This window comes from Choloepus didactylus, chromosome 5 (genome assembly GCF_015220235.1).
Source record: "Choloepus didactylus isolate mChoDid1 chromosome 5, mChoDid1.pri, whole genome shotgun sequence".
Classification (NCBI taxonomy): domain Eukaryota; kingdom Metazoa; phylum Chordata; class Mammalia; order Pilosa; family Megalonychidae; genus Choloepus; species Choloepus didactylus.
In genome coordinates, this window is record NC_051311.1 from 77,035,767 (window position 1) to 77,057,801 (window position 22,035).

Here is a 22,035-nt window from a genome sequence, read left to right on the forward strand (position 1 = left end):
CTTTGGGTGACGACTGACCTGGGAGAGCCGGAGGGTTGCCTTGGACTGGGTCTGAAGGGGACTATCTGTTTCTTTTTTGGCTCAGTGGAGAAAGCCCCAGCCATTTTCAGTTTCCAGGGCTGTGACTCTGGGAAGGGTGGAGACACCACAAGCAGAGAGCAAGACCACTGAAATGCTAATGACTTCCACCTGAGGGGTCTGTCTTCTCTAGGAGGAAAGGGGTGGGGCCCTTTCCATTCAGAACCAGACCCCAGAGCCTGGGGGAACACGGCCACACCTCCTCACACCAGTCAAGAATTATAGGCTAACAGGCGCCACCTGCTGGGCAGAAAAGCACAGTGACCCGAGGCATCAAAGGGTGGAGCAATTTTCTAAGACACACCCACAGGGAAACCAGTTACTGAATATTTCTTCCCTCTGGGACCTGAGCCTGTTCTGGTCTGGGAAAACCTGACTTGGATAACCAAGGAAACCATGCCTAGACAACAGAAAATTACAACCTACACTAAGAAAAACAAAGTTATGGCCCAGTCAAAGGAACAAACGTACACTTCAACAGAGATACAGGAATTTAAACAACTAATGCTAAATCAATTCAAAAAGTTTAGAGAAGATATTGCAAAAGAGATAGAGGCTGTAAAGGAAGCACTGGACATGTATATGGCAGAAATCAAAAGTTCAAAAAACCTACTAGTAGAATCTATGGAAATGAAAGGCACAACACAAGAGATGAAAGACACAATGGAAACATACAACAGATCTCAAGAGGCAGAAGAAAACACTCAGGAACTGGAGAACAAAATACCTGAAAGCCTGCACACAAAGGAGCAGATGGAGAAAAGAATGAAAAAATATGAGCAACGTCTCCGGGAAATCAAGGATGAAACAAAGTACAATAATGCACGTATCATTGGTGTCCCAGAAGGAGAAGAGAAGAGAAAGGGGGCAGAAGCAATAATAGAGGAAATAATTAATGAAAATTTCCCATCTCTTATGAAAGACATAAAATTACAGATCCAAGAAGCGCAGAGTACTCCAAACAGAAGAGATATGAAGAGGCCTACGCCAAGACACTTAATAATCAGATTATCAAATGTCAAAGACAAAGAGAGAATCCTGAAAGCAGCAAGAGAAAAGCGATCCATTACATACAAAGGAAGCTTAATAAGACTTTGTGCGGATCTCTCAGCAGAAACCATGGAGGCAAGAAGGAAGTGGTGTGATATATTTAAGATACTGAAAGAGAAAAACCACCAACCAAGAATCCTGTATCCAGCAAAGCTGTCCTTCAAATATGAGGGAGAGCTCAAAATATTTTCTGACAAACAGACAATGAGAGACTTTGTGAACAAGACACCTGCCCTACAGGAAATACTAAAGGGAGCACTACAGGGTGATAGAAGACAGGAGTGTGTGGTTTGGAACACAATTTTGGGAGATGGTAGCACAACAATGTAAGTACACTGAACAAAGGTAACTATGAATACGGTTGAGAGAGGAAGATGGGGAGCATGTGAGACACCACAAGAAAGGAGGAAAGATAACAACTGGGACTGTGTAACTTGGTGAAATCTAGAGTATTAAACAATTGTGATAAAATGTACAAATATGTTCTTTTACGAGGGAGAACAAGCAAATGCCAACCTTGCAAGGTGTTAAAAATGGGGAGGCATTGGGGGAGGGATCCAATCAGCATAAACTAGAGACTGTAACTAATAGAATCATTGTATTATGCTTCCTTTAATGTAACAAAGGTGATATACCAAGGTGAATGCAGATAAGAGGGGGGGATAGGGGAGGCATGTTAGACACTTGACATTGGTGGTGGTGTCTGATTCTTTATTCTACTTTGATTTAAGGTTATTTTTCCTTTTGCTGCTTCCTAGCTGTCATTTTTTTGTTTCCTATTTCTTTTGCCTCTCTACCGTCTTTGACTCTCCCTCCTGCCTTGTGGAAGAAATGTAGATGCTCTTGCTTAGTATGAGCAGAATGTTCAATTAGGATGAACTTAAATGTTTGGAAATGAACAGGGGTGTTGGTAGCAAGATGTGAGAATAACTAACAGCGCCGAATGGTGTGTGAATGAGGTGGAAAGGGGAAGCTCAGAGTCATATATGTCACCAGAAGGAGAGTTGGAGGTCAAAAGATGGAAATGTATAAAACTGAATCCTATGGTGGGCAATGTCCATGATCAACTGTACAAATACTAGAAATCACTTCATGAACCAGAACAAATGTATGACAATACAATTAGAAGTTAATAATAGAGGGGCATATAGGGAAGAACTATATACCTATTACAAACTATATACTACAGTTAGTAGTATTTCAACATTTTTTCATAAACAGTAACAAATGTACTATATCAATACTAGGAGTCAACAATTGAGGGGGTTTGGTTAGGGATAGGGGAGGTTTAGAGTTTCCTTTTTTTCTTTTTTCATCTTTCACTTTATTTCTTGTCTGGAGTAATGAAAAGTTTCTAAAAATTGAACAAAAATTAAGTGTGATGGATGCACAGCTGTATGAGGGTACCCAGGGGCAAGTGATTGTACACTTTGGATCTTTGGATAATTGTATGGTATCTGAACAATCTCAATAAAAATGAAAAAAAAAAAAAAAAAAAAGATGGACCCAGGGCTGAAAACTGGAGTGAAAAGGCAGCCCACAGCATGGGAAGAGAGTTGAGCAAATCAAAGCCACTGGGGAGTAAAATTTGTATATAAAAAAAGAGAATCAGCCCAGGACTCCTGGGGGAGGAACAGAGAAAAGGAAATCCTCTCAAGGAGAAACAATTGCACAAAATAGGGTAATCTTAAAAATTACTGTGAAAAAAAAAAACCATAGGACTGTACAACACAGTGAACCCTAAAATAAACCAAAGACTAAAGATAACAGCACAATGAAAAAAAAATGTTCTTTCATGAACTGCAACAAATGAACCTTACTAATGCAAGATGTTAATAATAGAGTAGTATATGGGGACTCTGTATTTTGTGCATGATTTTTTTGTAAACATACAACTTCTCTAATTAAAAAAACCTAAAAACCAAACCAAACAAAACAAGTTACTGTGCATGACCAGGGAAAGAGGGAGGTATAGAAAGATCTGAAAAGATCCAAACTATAAAACAAGGGCTGCTGTAAAGGTTCAGTATATACTGGACCAAACATTACAAATAGCCAATCTACATTAAAACCCCAGGCAAGTGAAGAAACTTACCTCCAGAGTTAGCACATCAAAACAGTCAACACACAGACATCAAAAAAAGATCACAATCTTACATAGAAATAGGAAGAGATGGCTTACTCAAGGGAACAAATTAAAACTTCAAAGAAATACAGATAGTGGAACAACTAATCATAGACATCAGTCAAATCTCTTACATCAATTTAAGAAGCTAAAGGAAAATATGGATAGAAATAAATTAGAAATAGATATAGAATTAGAGGATATAAAGAAGACAATGTGCCAACAAACAGATTATAAAGTTTAAAAAGGAACATTACAGAACTTATGGGGATGAAAAACACGATAAAGGTGACTAAAAATATACTAGAGGAATTCAACAGCAGATCTGAACAGGCAGAAGAAAGAATTAACAAACTAGAAGAGACGACAATCAAAATCATACAGTTGGAAGAGCAGATAAAAGAAATGAAAAAATGTGAACAGAGCCTAAGGGGCCTGTGGGACAACATGAAGCATTCAAACATATGCATTATGGGAATCCCGGAAGAAGAGACGAAAGAACAAGGGGCAGAAAGAATATCAAGAAATTATGGCCAAAAATTTCCCCAACTCTTATGAAAGATATAAATACACATGTGCAAGAAATGCAACGAACTTCAAGTAGGATAAACCCTAACTGACCTACTCTAAGACACATTTGTACTAATCAAAAGACTGAACACCAAAGATAAAGATAGAATCCAAAAGGAGAAAGAGGAAAGAGATTTGTCACATGCAAGGGATTGTCAATAGGACTATGTGCCAATTTCTCAGTGGAAACCACAGAGGCAAGAAGGCAGTGGTATGACGTATTTAAGATACTGAAAGAGAAAATTGCCAGCCCCAATTTCGTTATCTGGTAAAATGTTCTAAAAAATGAGGATGTTTAAGACATACATGAACAAACAAAAACAGAGTTCAAAAGACCTGCCCAACCTGCATTCTTCAGGTTGTAAGAAAAGGACAGGAGAGTAGTTTGGAGCAGCATGAAGTGTAGATTTCCAGTAAAGGTAATTACATGGGTTTATGCAAAAGCCAATAGTATGGTATCCTCAGGATGTAACTCTACTCTCTAATTCCTATAAGAGATTATCTTTATTTCCTATAAGAAAAAATCATATTTCCATGTTATGGAGGCACAAAATATAAAGAGGTAATGTGTACTCAACAACAGCAGTTCAGACAGCCCAATTATAAAATGGGCAAAAGACATGAAAAGACATTTCTCTGAAGAGGAAATACAAATGGCCAAAAACAAACAAACAAACAAACAAACAAAAAAACCACACGAAAAATGTTCATCTTCATTAGCTATTAGGGAGATGCAAATTAAGATCACAATGAGATAGCATCTCACACCAATTAGATTGGCTGCCATTAAACAAATAGGAAATTACAAATGCTGGAGAGGATGTGGAGAAATTGGAACTCATTCATTGCTGGTGAGACTGTATAATGGTACAACCACTCTGGAAGACAGTCTGGTGGTTCCTTAGAAAACTAGATAAAGAGCTACCCTTCGATCCAGCAATTTTAATTCCCAGTATTTATCTGGAAGATCTGAAAGCAGTGACATGAACAAATATCTGCACACCAATGTTCATAGCGGCATTATTCACAATTGCCAAGAGATGGAAACAATCCAAATATCCTTCAACAAATGAGTGGATAAACAAAACGTGGAACATACACACGATGGAATACTACATGGCAGTAAGAAGGAACGAGGTCGTGAAACATATGACAACATGGATGAAACTTGAAGACATAATGCTGAGAGAAATAAGCCAGGCATAAAAAGAGAGATATTGTATGTTACCACTGATGTGAACTCTGAAAAATAAAATAAATGGTTTATGTTGTAGAATGTAGGGGACCTAGCAACAGACAGCAAATAGTGAAGCGGGAATGACAATCTAATAAGAACAGATAAGTTACGAAGGGTAAACTTAATGTTATGGGAATGCTCAGGAACAACTACGGTCTGTTAATTTCTGGGGGGTATGGTAGGAACATGTTCACAGAAATGTAGTTATTTTAGGTTATTTGTTTTTCTTACTCCTTTGTTGGGTTATAGCTTATTTTCTTGGGGTAGGGTAGGAACATGTTGGAAGCAATGCAGTTACTTTAGGTTATTTGTTTTTTCTTATTCCTTTGTTTTGGTTTTCTTTGAAATTTTGTTTATTGTTTGTTTTTTAATTATTTGATAAAGTTAAAAAAACAACGAATTAGTGTTTTAAAAAGATGAATAACGGGGGGAGGAGGGAAATGGAATGTTTTGGATATTCTTTTTAATTTTAATTTTATTTTTTGGAGTAATGAAAATGTTCAAAGATTGATTGTGGTGATGAATGCAGAATTATATGATGATACTATGAACAACTGATTGTACACTTTGAGGGACTGTATGTTATGTGACTATATCTCAATAAAATTGCATTAAAAAAAGAGGCAATGTGTGACAAACAGATAGGTATAGGAGCAAAGACAAAGTATGCTAATGAAGTTAAGATGGCAGCTTCTCAAACTGTACATTATAGACTAAGGTTGTTTAATACAAACCCCAGGGTAACCACAAAGAAAGAATTTAAAATATATATAGTCACAGAAAAGAGTTACATCACAAAAGAAGGCTGGAATCAAGGAAACGAGAGACAAAAAAAATATGTATAAGAAACAAAGGACAAAATGGCCCAAGTTAAGTTCTGCCTTATCAGTAATTACAATGAATATAAATGGCTAAACTCCCCAATCAATATAAAGATCAGCAGAATGGACTGAAAAAAAGCATTATCTAACTATAGTTGTTTACAAGAGATTAGCCTCACAGTCAAAGTTATAAACAGGTTGAAAGTGAAAGGATGGGAAAAAAATATTCCATGCAAATAGTAACCAAAAGAGAGCTGGTGTAGATATATTTATATTGGACAAAAAAGACCGTAAGCCAAAAACTGATACAAAAGACAAAGGATAGTATATGTAAATAAAAGGGTCAATCCACCAAGAAGAAACAGCAATCATAAACACTTATGCACTTGACTACATGGTGCAAGCACCGGCAAAACTAAAGGGAGAAATAGACATGACTGTAATTAAAGTTGGAAACTTCAATATACCATTTTCATCAATGGATAAAATATCTAAACAGAAAATCAATATGGAAATATAAGGCTTGACCAATACTATAAATGAACTGGACCAAACAGACATAAACAGAACACTGAACCCCAAATAAGCAGAATACCCATTCTTCTCAAGGGCACATGGATCATTCTCTAGAATACACAACATGTTAGGTTAGAAAATAGTCTCAATACATTTAAAAAAAATTGAAATTATACAAAGCATCTTCTCTGACCATAATGACATGAAGTTAGAAATCAATAAGAGAAGAACTGAAAAATCCACAAATATATGGAGGTTAAACAACACAATCAAACAATCAATGGGTCAAAAAGAAATCACAAGGAAATTCAGGAAATATCTTGAGATGGATGAAAACAAAAACACTACAAATCAAAACTTATGAGATGCAGCAAAGGCAGTGCTCAGAAGGAAATTTCCAGCTCTAAATGTTTACATTAAAAAAGAAGCATGCAGGAGGAGATGGAAGAAGATGGAAGCATGGAGAGGAGTGGAAGCTATTTTGGTCCCCCTGGAACAACTAACAACCAGGAACAACTAGCAAATAAACTGGAATAACTGTGGCGGGACAAACGTGACTGTTCACTCATCATACACCAGTCTGAATTGGGAGGAATGCCTGAGATCGCAGCATAAAATCTTTAAGTAAAAACTGTGGATCCAAGCCAGGAGCCTCCTCCCCGCCACGGCCCAAACTGCAAAGCCTCGCTGTGGTAGAGAGCAGCACTCTCTGAGCAAGTGAATATAGCTCAGTTGAGCTCCAACTGGAGTTTTAATTTACAAACGTGGACTGCTTGATACAAGCCTTGACTCCCCAACAAGCAGACAGAGGGTTTGGGTGACAATTGACATTGGAAAGCCAGAGGGTGGCCGTGGACTGGCCCTGAAGGGGGCTTTCTGTCCCTTTTTTGGCTCAGTGGAGAAAGCCTCAGCCATTTTCAGTTCCCAGAGCTCTGACCCAGACAAGGGTGGAGACAGCACAGGCAGAGACCATTCAAATGCTGATGACCTCTTCTAGGGAGGTATCTTTCCTAAGAGGCAAGAGGTGGGGCCAAGCTCTACTACCTGCCTTCCATTCAGAATCAGACCCCAGAGCCTGGGGGAAAATAGCCACAGGCCACACCTCCTTACACCAGTCTAGAGCTACAGGCCAACAGGTGCCACCTGCTGGGCGGAAAAGCACAGTGACTTGAGGCCTCAGAGGGTGTACCAATCTTCTAAGACACACCCACAGGGAGACCTGAAACTATTGCCTCCTTCCAAGACCTGAGCCCGTTCTGTTCTAGGAAAACCTGATTGGGGTAACCAAGGAGGCCAGATGCCTAGAAAACTGAAAATTACAACCTATACTAGGAGGTGCAAAGTTATGGCCCAAAGGAACAAACTTTCACTTCAACTGAGATACAGGAATTTAAACAACTAGTGCTTGATCAATTCAGAAAGTTTGGGGAAGACACGGTAAAAGAAATGAAGCGTATAATGAAAATACTGGGCGTACATAAGGTAGAAATCGAAAATTCAAAAACACAACTGACAGTCTATGGAAATGAAAGGCACAACACATGACGTAAAGGACACAATGGAGACATACAACAGCAGATCTCAAGAGGCAGAGGAAAACACTCAGGAACTGGAGAACAAGACACCTGTAAGTCTACACACAAAAGAAGAGATACAGAAAAGAATGGAAAAATATGAGCAATGTCTCCAGGAACTTAAGGACAAAACAAAATGCAGGAATGTATGTGTCATGGGTGTTCCAGAAGGAGAAGAGAAGGATAAAGGGGAAGAAACAATAATAGAGGAAATAATCACTGAAAATCTCCCATCTCTTATGAAAGACATAAAATTACAGATCCAAGAAGCACAGCATACCCCATACAGAAAAGATCTGAGTAGGCCTACGCCACGATACTTAATAATCAGATTATCAAATGTCAAAGATAAAGAGAGAATCCTCAAAGCAGCAAGAGAAAAATGATCCATCACATACAAAGGAAGCTTGATAAGATTATGTGTGGATTTCTCAACAGAAACCATGGAGGCAAGAAGGAAGTGGGGTGATGTATTTAAGGTACTGAAAGAGAAAAACCACCAACCAAGAATCCTATATCCGGCAAAACTGTCCTTCAAATATGAGGGAGAGCTTAAAATATTCTCTGACAAACGACAACAACAGAATTTGTGAACAAGATTCCTGCTCTACAGGAAACACTAAAGGAAGCACTGCAGACAGAAAAGACAGGAGTGAGAGGTTTGGAGAACAATTTTGGGAGATAGCACAGCAATATAAGTACATTGAACAAAGATGACTGTGAGCATGGTTGAAAGAGGAAGGTTAGGAGCATGTGAGACACCAGAAGGAAAGAGGAATGATAAAGACTGGGACTGTATAACTCAGTGAAACCTAGGGAGCTCAACAATTGTAATAAAAGGTACAAATATGTTTTTACATGAGGTAGAACAAATGAATGCCAACATTGCAAGGTGTTAAAAATAGGGTGGGGGGGGATACAATCAACACAAACAAGAGACTATAATTAACAGAAACATTGTATTACGCTTCCTTTAATATAACAAAGGCAATATAACAAAGCTAAATGCATACAGGGGAGGTGGAAGGGGAAGGGTATGAGATTCCTGACATTGGGGATGTTGTCTGACTCTATTCTACTCTACTTTAGTTTAATGCTGTCTTTCCTTTTTGTTGCTTTCTAGGTGTCATGTTTTATTTTTTTTTCCCCTCTCTCTTTCTTTTTTCTTTTGACTCTCTACCTTCTTTGACTCTTCCTCCTGCTTTGTGGAAGAAATGGAGATGTCCTTATATAGACAGTGGCGATGGTGCTGTATACATAACTACATGAATACACAGGGAACCAACAATTGTTTACTTACGATGGAATGTATGGTGTGTGAACAACACCATCTTAAAAAAAAATGGGTTGACGAAGAAACCTTGAGGGCACTATATTGAGTGAAATAAGTAAGACACACAAGGACAAATATTGCAGGGTCTCACTGATATGAACTAATTATCATATGTAAATTCATAGACATGAAATAGAAGTTACCAGGATATAGAACAAGGCTAAAGAATGGGGAGCGGTTGCTTATTATGAGCAGAATGTTCAACTAGGGTGAACTTAAATGTTTGGAAATGGACAGAGGTGATGGTAGCATGTTGTGAGAATAACTAACAGTGCTGAATGGTGTGTGAAGGTGGTGGAAAGGGTAAGATCAGAGTTATGTATGTCACCAGAAGGAAAGTTGGAGGTTAAAAGATGGGAATGTATAAAACAGTGAATCTTGTGGTGGACAATGTTCATGATTAAATGCACAAATATTAGAAATCTCTCTCATGAACTAGAACAAATGTATGACACTATTAACTAGAAATTAATAATAGGGGAGGATATAGAAAAAAATATATAACTAGTGCGAGCTATACACTACAGTGAGTAGTATTTTAACATTCTTTCATCAATAGTAACAAATGTACTAAACCAAAACTATGTATCAATAATGGAGGGGGGTTGGTTAGGGGTATGAGAGGATTTGAGTTTCCTTTTTTTGGTCTTTAATTTCTTTTCTGGAGTAATGAAAATGTCCTAAAAATTGAAAAAAAAAATTAATTGTGGTGATGGATGCACAGCTGTATGAGAGTACCATAGGCAACTGATTGTACACTTTGGATTTTTGGATAGTTGTATCGCATGTGAACAATAAAAAAAAAAGAAGTGTGCAAATCAAAGCCTGAAACTCACAGCTGGAGGAACTAAAAAGAGAAGAGCAAACTAAACCCAAAGAGAGCAAAAGGAAGGAACTATAACAAAGACCGGAGCAGAGGTAAATGAAACAGACAAATTAAAAACATTGGAGAAAATCAACAATATCAAAAGTTGTTTCTTTGAAGAGATCAATATAGACAAACCTTTAGTTAGACTGAGAAAAAAAAACAAGAGGGAAGATGAAAATAACAAAATCAGGAGTGCAATGGGGGATTACTACTGACCCCACAGAAATAAAACGGATTGTAAGAGGGTAGGAAGAACAAACGTATATCAGCAAACTAGATAATCTAGAGGAAATGGACAAATTCCTAGAAACACACAAATTATCTATACTGACTCAAGAAGAAATGCAAGATCTAAGCAGAACAATGACAAATAAATAAATTGACTCAGTAATCAAAAATCTCTCAACAAAGAAAAGCTCAGGACCGGTGAATTCTACCAAATTTTCAAAGAATTAACATCAACCCTAATAAAACTGTTCCAAAGGTGTCAAGTCCATGCAATAGGGAAAGAATAGTCTCTTCAACAAATGGTGCTGGGAGAAATGGATAGCCATATGCAAAAACATGAAGGTGGATCCCTATCTCACACAGTATTTTAAAATTAACTCAAAATGGATCAAAGACATAAATATAAGAACCAAAACTATAAAATTCCTACAAGAAAACATAGGGAAACATCTTCAGGACCTTACGTTAGGCAGTGGTTTCTTGGACTTCACACCAAAAGCACAAGTATCAAAAGAAAAAATAGATAAATGGGACATAATCTAAACTAAAAACTTTCATGCATCAATGGACCTTAACAAGAAAGTAAAAAAGACAACATACATAATAGGAGAAAATATTTGGAAACCATATATCTGATAAGGGTTTAATGTTCAGAATATATAAAGAACTCCTAGAAATCAACAAAGAGACAAACCACCCAATTAAAAAATGGGTAAAAGACTTGAATAGACATTTTTCCAAAGAAGTTATACAAATGGTTAATAAATGCATGAAAAATGACCAACGTAATCTGTCATCAGAGAAATGCAAATTAAAACCCAAGGTACCCTATCTCATCCCCACCAGAATGGCTATTATTTAAAAAACTGAAAATAACAAGTGTTGGAGAGAATGTAGAGAAACAGGAATACTCATACATTGTTGGTAGGATGTGAAATAGTGCAGCTGCTGTGGAAGACAGTTTGGAAGTTCCTCAGAAAGTTAAGTATAGAATTACCACATGACCTGGGTGTCCCACTCTTAGGTATACACCCAAAAGAAATGAAAGCAGAAACTTCAACATATATTTGCACACTTATGTTGATAGCAGCATTATTCACAATTGCCAGAAGCAACCTGTGTCCCTCAACAGGTGAATGGATATACAAAATGAGATATATATATACAATGGAGTTATTATTTGGCCATAAAAAGGAATGAAATTCTAATGCATGCCATACAACATGAAAGAACCTTGACGATATCATATTGAGTGAAATAAGCCAGACACAAAAGGACAAATACAGTATGATCTCATTTATATGAAATATGCAGAATATTGAAATTCATAAAGTCAGAACAAGAATACAGGTTATTAGGGGCTGGAGAGTAGGACGTTAATGTTTAATTGGTACAGAGTTTCTGTTTGGGGTGATAGAAAACTTTTGGCAGTGGATGATGGTGAGAGAAGTACAACTTTGAATGTAGTTAACACCACTGAATTATATATTTGAAAAGGGATAAAATGGGAAACTTCAGGTTGTACATGATACACACACACACACCCCTCATAGAACTGTACAATACAAAGAGCAAATCTATTGTAAACAGTGGGATCAAGTTAAAAGCATAATTGTTATAATAATGTTTCTTCAATTGTAACAAAAGAATCTCACTAATGGAAAATGTTAAAAAATAAAAAAAAAAGGGGGAAACTGTGTGTGTGAGTGAAGGGTGATATATGGAGACACTGTACTTTTTGCATGATTCTTCTGTAGATCTACAACTTCTCTAAAACAAAACAAAACAAAAACTAAACTAAAATCCCATAGGGCTGTACAACACAATTGGTGAAACCTGTAGTAAACAATGGACTACAGTTAATAATACAATTACAAAAATGCTCTTTTTTCATTTAAAAAAAATATGGGAACTGTTATTTTATGCATGATTTTTTTGTAAACAAGCAACAACAAAAAACCCAAAATTCCCCTTTATTCCTCCTAGCTGCGTATCCTCTTACCTGTGTTCTCTAGGTCTGTTAGTGGTAGTACCTCTTTCTAGCAATCTGGATTTAAAAATTCACAGTTATCTCTGATTCTTCCCTTTTTCCTTCCCTACATCCACTCAGCAGTCTGTTGATTCCAACTCTGAAATCGGTCAGCAACCTTTTTTCTCCATTTCTTGAGAAACTACTTTAATTCATGTCTTAACTCTTAACCTGGGTTCCCAACTATTCTCCCCAGCTTTAATCAGTTTAGATCCAAGGTCTGAAGCAGGGGCGATTTTGTCCCCAAGGAGATCACTGTCATGAGGGGGTGGGGTTGCTAATGGCATCTAGTGGGCCAAGGATGTTGCTAAACAACCTACATCGCACAGGGACAGTCCTCCACAAAAATAATTCTCCAGCTCAAAATCTCAAGAGTGCTGAGACCGAAAAATCCTGGTCTAGACAGTGAGCTGCTTAACAGCACAATCCATCTTTCCATTTCTTACTTGCAAAGTACCTGAGATATAATTTATACTCAAGTATTTAAACGAATTTATTTTACATGAAACTTAAACTCCCTGGTTGATCCTACTTGCCTGTTTTTAAATCCTATGTTGTGTTCCCTGGCATGAGATTGGATCCCTAATAATGAATACCATACCCCTAGGCAGAAGCAACTTTTTTTCCTAATTTCCATGACCTTATTACTTTTTGATCCTGTATAGTATGTACATCATATACATCCAATTCATCTTTGTATTTATAGCTTTGCATTGTGTCTACCAAATGAGTGATCAAGACACCATAAGTCTGGTCTACATACCTGGCACAGAAACCCAGCCTGGTTTTGGCTGGGAAATATAGACGACAACCTGTCAAAGCAGTGCTCTAAAACAAACCTAGGTCATGTTGACCAGCAGAAAACAGAGCACCACTGGAAGCCAGCAGATCTTTATTACCACACACAGTGAACTTGCTGGGTTGCCTGGTGTCTACCTCCCATCCCTGTGGCAGGCCACAGTGGGTGCCTGATTTTGGGGGAAGACTAGGGTGCAGAGCCAATCTGACAACTGGCCAGTGAGAGAAACAAAGAAATAAAGTTCAAAGAAAACCAACAAGAAGACCCAAGGCAAAAGAGAGAAAACAACCTCCAGAATAAACCAATCAAGAAAATCAGATGCCTAGAGAGCAAAAAATCATGAGCCACACCAGGAAACAGGAAGATATCGGCCCAGTCAAAGGAACAAACTAACACCTCAACTGAGATTGAAGAGCTGAAACAACTAATTAAAGACATTCAAACAAATCTTCTAAATCAAATCAATGAGTTGAAAGGAAATAAGAAAAAAGAGATGAAGGATATAAAGAAGACATTGGGTAACCATAGGAAGAATTCATAAGCTTGAAAAAACAAATGGCAGAACTTATAGGAATGAAAGGCACAATAGAAAAGATGAAAAACACAATGGAGACATACAACAGCAGACTAGAGAGGCAGAAGAAAGGACTACTGCAGTAGAGGACAGAACATCTGACATCCTATACACAAAATAACAGATAGGGAAAAGAATGGAAAAATGTGAGTAGGGGCTCAGGGAACTGAATGACAACATGAAGCATATGAATATACATGTTACAGGTGTCCCCGAAGGAGAAGGAAAAGGGGCAGAAAGAATAATGGATTAAATCACTGAAAATTTCCCAACTCTTATGAAAGACATAAAATTACAGATCCAAGAAGTGCAGCATACCCCAAACAGAAATGATCCAAATAGACCTACTCCAAAATACTTACTAATCAGATTGTCAAATGTCAAAGACAGAGAATTCTGAAAGCAGCAAGAGAAAAGCAATCCATCACATACAAGGGAAGCTCAATAAGACTAAGTGTGGATTTCTCAGTAGAAACCAAGGAGGCAAGAAGGCAAGGGTATGATATATTCAAGATCATGAAAGAGAAAAACTGCTAACCAAGAATCCTATATCTGGCAAAGCTGTCCATCAAAAATGAGGGTGAGTTTAAAATATTTACAGACAGATAGACACAGAAAGCTCATGAACAGGAGACCTCCTCTACAAGAAATACCAAAGGGAGTGCTACAAAGACAGATAGGAAGAGACAAGAAAGAGAGGTTTGGAGAAGCGTACAGAAATGGAGATGCCAGGAGATAGATAAAAGAAGGTAAAGATCAAGCATTTGATGCTGAAGGAGAGCAGAATGTTCAACAGGATTGACTGCACAGATTCAGAAATGGATAGCACAATACTGAGGGATGGTAGCACAACACTGCAAGTACACTGAACAAAGATGACTGAGTATGGTTGAAAGAGGAAGGTTAGGGGCATGCAGGACACCAGAAGGAAAGATAGAAGATAAAGACTGGGATGGCATAACTTAGTGAAAACTAAAGTGGTCAATGATTGTGATTAAATGTACAAATATAAGAATGTTTTTACATGAGGGAGAACAAATGAATGTCAGCTTTGCAAGGTGCTGAAAATGGGATGGTATTGGAAAAAAAATACAATCAATGCAAACTAGAGTCTACAGTTATCAGTAACATTGTAATATGCTTCCAGTAATTGTAACAAAGGCATTACACCAAAGCTAAATGCCTCAAAGAGGGGGCTATAAGGGAGGGAGATGGAATTCTTGGCATTGGTGTTGTTATCTGACCTTTTTATTGTATTTTATTTTAATTTTATTTTTCCTTTTGCTGCTTTTTAGATGTCTTTTTTTTTTTTGCCTCTTCCTTTTTCTTTGTGGAAGAAATGGAAATGTCCTCATAGAGACAGTAGTGGTAAATGCATAGCTATGTGATTATACAGGGAACCACTGATTGTTCACTTAGGAGGGAATGTATGGTACATGAAAAAAACTGTCTAAAAAACAAACAGAGGGATACAAGTGCTGGAGAAAATGTGGAGAGAAGGATGTACCTAATCACCTTTGGTGGGAAAGTAAAATGGTGCAGCCCAGCTGGAGGACACTGGTAGTTCCACAGGAAGCTAAGCATGGGGGTGCCATATGGTCCTGCAACTCTGATACTGGGTACAGAACTGGAAGAACTAAAAAGGTGGACACAAATGGACATTTGCACAATGGAGTTTATGGTGGCAGTAAAGGGTACATCAATTGATGAACCGAATGATGAACTGTAGTGTATACACAGAATGGAATATTCAGCTGCTACAAGAAGGAATGAAGGTATGCAACTAGCTGAATGGACATTGAGGACAGTATGTTGAGTGAAATAAACCAGAAATGAAAAGACAAACATAATGTCTCACTAACACAGACTAACGACAATGTGCAAACTCTGAGAACTGAATCTGAGAGCATGGGTTATCAGGAAAAGGCTCACTGTAAAGGTTCCTAAATTGTAAGCTCTTACAGCAGTCACATCTATTCCTGAGTTGTAATGGCTATTTCTGAATTCTGAGATGCTGAGCTCTTTGTGTATAACCTCGTTGGTCCCTGGAACTTTGGGTATCTATGTGACACCTGAGACTCAGAGCCAGAGCCTGGCAGCTATGAATGTTAGCACTACCCCATAAAGCAAAAAAAAGAGTCTGAAAAAGAGATCAGACTTCAATTAGAGATATGAACAAAATGGACTTGGTTAGGACTAAGGTAAATCAGACTAAAGGGTAAAGGACAATATTGATGGTGTTTTAAAACTTCAACTTCCGTGTGAGATCAAAGGAAGAGATGTTTATTAGGTGCAAAATCCATATATAGATAGATTTTATATATTTATATAAATATATAAATTATATATATATAATTTAATGTATATGGTCAGTTTATTCAAACACCATAATTACATGGAGGTTTGAACAGGGAGTGAAATATGGTTGGTTTGTACAGCTTAGTGTGGAGCCCTGATACATTCCAGAGTAACTTGGGCAGAGAATAAAAATATATTTGCAAAGCTCCCTTGGGGGACTGGAGGAAAATATGGAAATATTAAACTACCCCACCTGGGGAATTACTGATATTCTCACAAACATTAGGAACTAAGACGTGAGGAGCCCACAGGCAGAGCGAGGAGAGCCGGTCCCATTCGCCATGAATGCCTGTACCCCCATCTGGCACAGCTTAGGCCCAGCCCAGGAAAGCACAATGCCACTGCATCAATCGATACTGTGACACTTGGGCCCGGCGTGCTCTGGTGAGGTCAGCGATCACAGGGGGCCTACTTTAGCCTTAGTGTACACATGGGATGGATAAAGGGCAGCGACAGCATTGGGGAATACCATTGCAGTAGGCCAAGTCCTCGATCTTGGGACTTGTCCTTATGAAGTTTGTTACTACAAAGGAGAGGCTATGCCTACTTAAAACTGTGCCTAAGAGTCACCCCCAGAGAACCTCTTTTGTTGCTCAGATGTGGCCTCTCTCTCTAAGTCAACTCTGCAGGTAAACTCACTGCCCAGCCCTTTATGTGGGACATGACTCCCAGGGATGTAAATCTCCCTGGCAAAGTGGGACATGACTTGTGGAGATGAACTTGGCTGTGGCATCATGGGACTGAGAAAGCCTTCTTGATCAAAAGGGGGAAGAGAAATGAAACAAAATAAAGTTTCAGTGGCTAAGAGATTTCAAATAAGAGTCCAAAGGTCATTCTAGAGGTTATTCTTATGCGGTACATAAATATCCTTTTGCAGTTTTTAGTGTATTGGAATAGCTAGATGGAAATACCTGAAACTGCTGAACTACAACCCAGTAGCTGTGATTCTGGAAGACGATTGTATATCCATATAGCTTACACTGTGTGACCATGTAATTCTGAAAACCTTGTGCTCATACTCCTTTATCCAGTGTATGGATAGATAAGGAGAAAAATGAGGGCAAAAAGTAAATGAATAATAGGGAGGGATAGGGGTATGGGAGGTTTTGGGTGTTCTTTTTTACTTTAATTTTGATTCTTATTCTTTTTTTGTGTGGTAATGAAAATGTTTAATAATTGATTGTGGTGATGAATGAACAACTATATAATGCAACTGTGAACAACTGATTGTACACTGTGGATGACTGTATGGTTTGTGAATATATCTCAATAAAACTGAATTTAAAAAAGCAGGGGACAGACTAGGTAGCAGTATCAATACTCAAAGTGGATGAAAAGTCATGAGCAGAGAAAAATAACTGCCATTTATGGTCACAGCAACTTAGTGAAAAAGGTACTTACTGTTATATTCCCATACTTCAGAGGAAACTGAGGCTGAGATTAACTTGCCCCAAGTGCTAGAAATGGACTAGAATGCAGGTCTATTTGAATTCACAGCATGATCATGTAACAGTATGTATCTGAAATGTCAAACCTACATAGATTAGAATGGAATACAAAGGCACGAAAACCACATTCAAGAATTCGGCTTCCCTGTAAAGGCAATAGATGATTCAGCCACTAAAAGTTTTGAGAGCAGAGAAACAGTTAATGAAAGCATGGCTTGGATAAGGAAATTGGAAGATTTAGTCTAGAAACTTCATTTTTTTAAACTTTTTCTTCCCTTGACTTTATTTATCTGTGTTGTCCCGGAATATGTACAATCAATTTGCATGCCATCTGTATAGTAAAATACTGAATACCAAATAATAATTTAATAATTTGGTCAACTTAGAGGTAATAAACCACATATTAATACAAATGAATTCACTTTTCATGCAAGAAATAAACTATTTGTCTAAGAGATATTTTGATGGCAGATGTGACAAGATTTAGTAACTGATTGTAAGATACAGGCACAAGGGGAAGAAAGCATTAAAGTAAAGCCGAAGTTAAAAACCTGTGCAACTGTGCTAATGGGAAAACAGAAATTAACAAGAAAAATGAGCAGAAGGAGATAGATTTCTATCCCCTTTTGTACATGGGGAAGGTGGGGGAGTTTATGAATTTACTTTTAGGCAGGTTCTACTTGAACATATCTCATTAACAGCCTTCTGTGACCAGTGCTCAGGAGAGAAGTTATAGCTCAAGTCATGGACCCAAGACACTTCTACAAAGATTTGAAGTTAAGGGTATGAGTGAATCACTCAGATCACTGGGGGAAGATGGGAGGTGCTCTAGGAAAAAAAAAAGAAAGATCCTTTCCAACCAATGAATGTCTTTTCTTTTAGAGCTTGTAGTGACTTCCTGGATTTTCTCATTTAGAGAGAGGTCTGGTAACAGTTCTTATTTCATAAATTTCACATCCACTAAAATGCTTTACTATACAATACAGCTAGAACAGGAATGGAAAACTTGAACTGTTTTTGGCCTAGAGTTTCTATAACTATGTAGAACAGTCTGTGGGACATACTACCGCAAATGAATAATTTTAAAGAACTTCACTGTGCTTCTTCAGCTCAGACTTATTTCCTATTAATCCAGTCATCAAAAATGAAAAGATTAGATTGCATTTCGTAGTGGTATACTTGAAATCAAACATGCATGACTGAAAAAAAGCAAAGATACTATTCTAGATTAATTTCTAAAATGCTTCCTCCCATAAGGCACATATGAAACTATACCAGTAGCATAAAACTTTTAAATGTCTTAATAATAAACTTTGTTCTACAGTGATCATAACAGAAATTAAGTTTAGAACCTAGCACTATTTAATGTTTGGTATTTAAAATATTTATCAAACCAAAAAAGAACAAGTGTTTTTCCCTTCTTGAAATAAACTGCCAACAAATTAAAAACAAGAAGAGACAAAAGAAGGTTCTATGATCAATTGTTTGAGGCAGCATAATGTCATTTAAGAGGAGAGTACTTAAGACAAACTCAAACTAGGAACTCCAACAAACTTGAGACTCAGATAAACTTGGGTTTAAATAGTAATTCTGCCAGTTCCTAACTAGGTATCTTTGGGTGAGTTAAAGCTTTTGAAATCTCACTTTATTTAACTATGGAACAGTTATAATAAAACTACTTACCTCAAAATTAAAACAAATTAAGTATGTAGGCATTGTCTAACTGAGCCAGGCATATTGTACAATACTACATAACTGTTAGCTTCTCTTCCTTAGACATGCAACTAATAATGGGAATTCCAAAAGCTTGAAAGTATTAAAATCTTATTTATGAAAAAATTACAGCAAGATTGCAGAAAGTAACATGATTTAAATGTTAGTTCAAAAATACCACTTTTAAATCCTGTCCATTTCTGACCCAACAACCTCCTCCCAAAAGATAAAAAGAACGTTTAACTAAAGTAACAAGAATGTTAAAATTTTCATTCAACCAGTTATTTAAATTTAGCCCCAAAATTTGGCCAGTGTTTTTCCCAAATTAGTAAATATAACAATAAAGTTATATGTGAAATACCAACAGAATATTCTTACAAAACTTAAAAACAAAACAAAATCAATGAATTCCTTCGGATTAGAATTTTCACTCATCTACTCATAACACATTGTGCTAGGTAAGATTAGAGAGTAAGACCCCACTCTTTACAGAGCTTGGTGCCGAGTGTCAGATAATAAGAATCTTGTCATCTCATTTTGAAAAAACTATGGTATTTTAGGTCTTTACAACACACGGCAGGTCTGTATTAACTCCTACACTAAGTACCCTCTCCTCAGCTAGATTTCTAGCCACTTGAGCTACTAATCACCACTTAAAAACAGAATAAAAACATGACAATCTCTTAAAAAAAGCTTTTCAGCACTACTTAATTTTAAATATATATGCATGTGTGCGCATTTGCAGTTACTGACTTATGATTATTTACCAAAACACATGTGAATCCTGCACAGCAACTTTTCTGGATACAGAGATCTGCCTATGGCGATGGAGGATTACGGAGAACCTTGTTGCTCTCTCCATTTCATTGGGTTTGATCATTGCTTCCACCACACAGCACAGAGAAAAAAATATTTCCAAAAATGAAGATGAGGCAGACTTCCCATCCAGCAGAGACACAGAACATCACATTTCAGTGCAAGAACACAAGATGTAAAAACACAGCAGAATTCCAGAAGAAAATAACCTTAGCCTTAGTTGGGATTTCTTAAACACCATAATGTAACTGTCCATGTTTTCTACATGTCTGTACTGCCTTGAAACTTAAAAATGAAGCATGTTAAAAGTGGACATTTCTAAAATTATAACTACCTTATTCATATGTTGTCAGTTACTTTTGGGTTTGAGAAACGTCAAGATCCTCTTAATACTCAAAATTTGTAGACCCCCCCCCCTTTGGGGAATGGGACCTCACAGTAGCCAAAGCAAAGAGCAAATGACAGAACTAGTTCAATGATCAGATTTCTTATTTTAAATGTCTGACTGAGAACTTAGCCGCTCATCTGGTTCCATTTCTGCCATACATTTAAGATACAGTAGGAGCTGCAGAATCTCTCCCTTCGGAAGAAGTAATAGCAGGAAGATGGGGTGCCACCAGATTAGCCCTCGGGAGGACTGTTGCCAACCTGACCATGAAACTGTGTGTGTGGGGGGGGGTGCCGGCGGGAGGGCTGTCGAAATCTTTATGGGAGCAACTCCGCTGCCTCCCAGGGAACACGGAGCTGCAAAGCCTAGAGCTAAAGCCAAAAAAGAAAAGAAAGGAAAGGAAACAACAACAACAAAACAAAACACCAACAATAAACCTCCAAGGGGAAAGGAAAAAAAGCAGAAGACCAAGAAAAGAAGCATTTGCTTTCGGGAGCTGGGAGAAAGGAGGTTTGCTTCCTAAGCGATTTTTTTTTCCCTTTACCCCTCACACTCCACCACCCCCCTCCCCCACTACTTTCTCAGGTCAGGCCGTAGGGCTGGGCACTGCCCTTGGGCCGCTCCCAGGCCTGGACACAAACCCCTCTGCAGACCCCAGACCCGGGCAGGTCCCCGCGACTCCCACCTCTGCCTGCAGCCCCCGCGGCGCCGCCCTCCGCCCGCGCGCATCTCCAGGCGCCGCCGCCGCCTCCCGGATCCCGCTTCCTATTTTCATAGCTCACACCCTACATGGAGCGGAACGAGCAGGCCGGGCAAAGACCTGCCTCCCGCGCGGGGCCTTCAGTGACTGACAGGGGCAGGCACTTGCGCGCAGGGAGGAAAGAGGAGAAGAAGGGCACGGAGGGCACAGACCGATGGCCAATGCCCTTCCCCAGCCGCCAGACTTCAGACTGACACACCGGGCCTCTGCTACTTCCCGGACGGATGGGTTCTTTCGCCCCCGCAGCTCTTACCTTCTCCTCATCAGACAACTGCTCTTCTAGATCCGCCATCTTCCTTCTGGCGACAAACCGCGGCAGCGGCGGCAGCGGCCACCTGACTTCCCCCTTTTCGTGCAGTCCTCCGCGCCGCGCGCCCCCGCCAAGGGAGGGGCCCAGCGCCTAGGCCGCCGCGCACGCGCCCTGGGGACCCCGCCTCCCTCAACCCGGCCCGCGGAGATGGAGCTCAGCCGCGCGCATGCGCGGGCGCCTCGGAGGACAGGGAGGGGGAAAGAGTCGCCTACCGCCGCCTGCTGCAGGCTTGTGAGCATCATGAATACAAGCTTCTTTCCCACTAGTGGCCATATGGCCCATCCTGTAACGAGTACATTATGAGTCCTTGATTATGTTCCCATGAAGTGCTGAACTCTGCCAGCCAAAATGTGAAAACGCGTACCAAAGAAAGCCTTTTAAGAATTCTTTTTTGAAAAAAATTATTACTCAGCTTTAATTAAGACATACACGCACACCCT

General features: G+C 38.7%; 1 protein-coding gene across 1 annotated transcript in view; it reads right to left on the reverse strand.

Moving 5' to 3' along the window:
* Positions 1–21,671, reverse strand: part of CAPZA2 (capping actin protein of muscle Z-line subunit alpha 2) — a 71,452-nt gene extending 49,781 nt beyond the window's left edge. Inside the window, exon 1 of the mRNA XM_037836323.1 lies at positions 21,539–21,671. Coding sequence (XP_037692251.1) covers positions 21,539–21,577 — 39 coding nt within the window. The 5' untranslated portion in view covers positions 21,578–21,671. The remainder of the gene's footprint in view (positions 1–21,538) is intronic.
* Between the last annotated feature and the right edge of the window lie 364 nt (positions 21,672–22,035).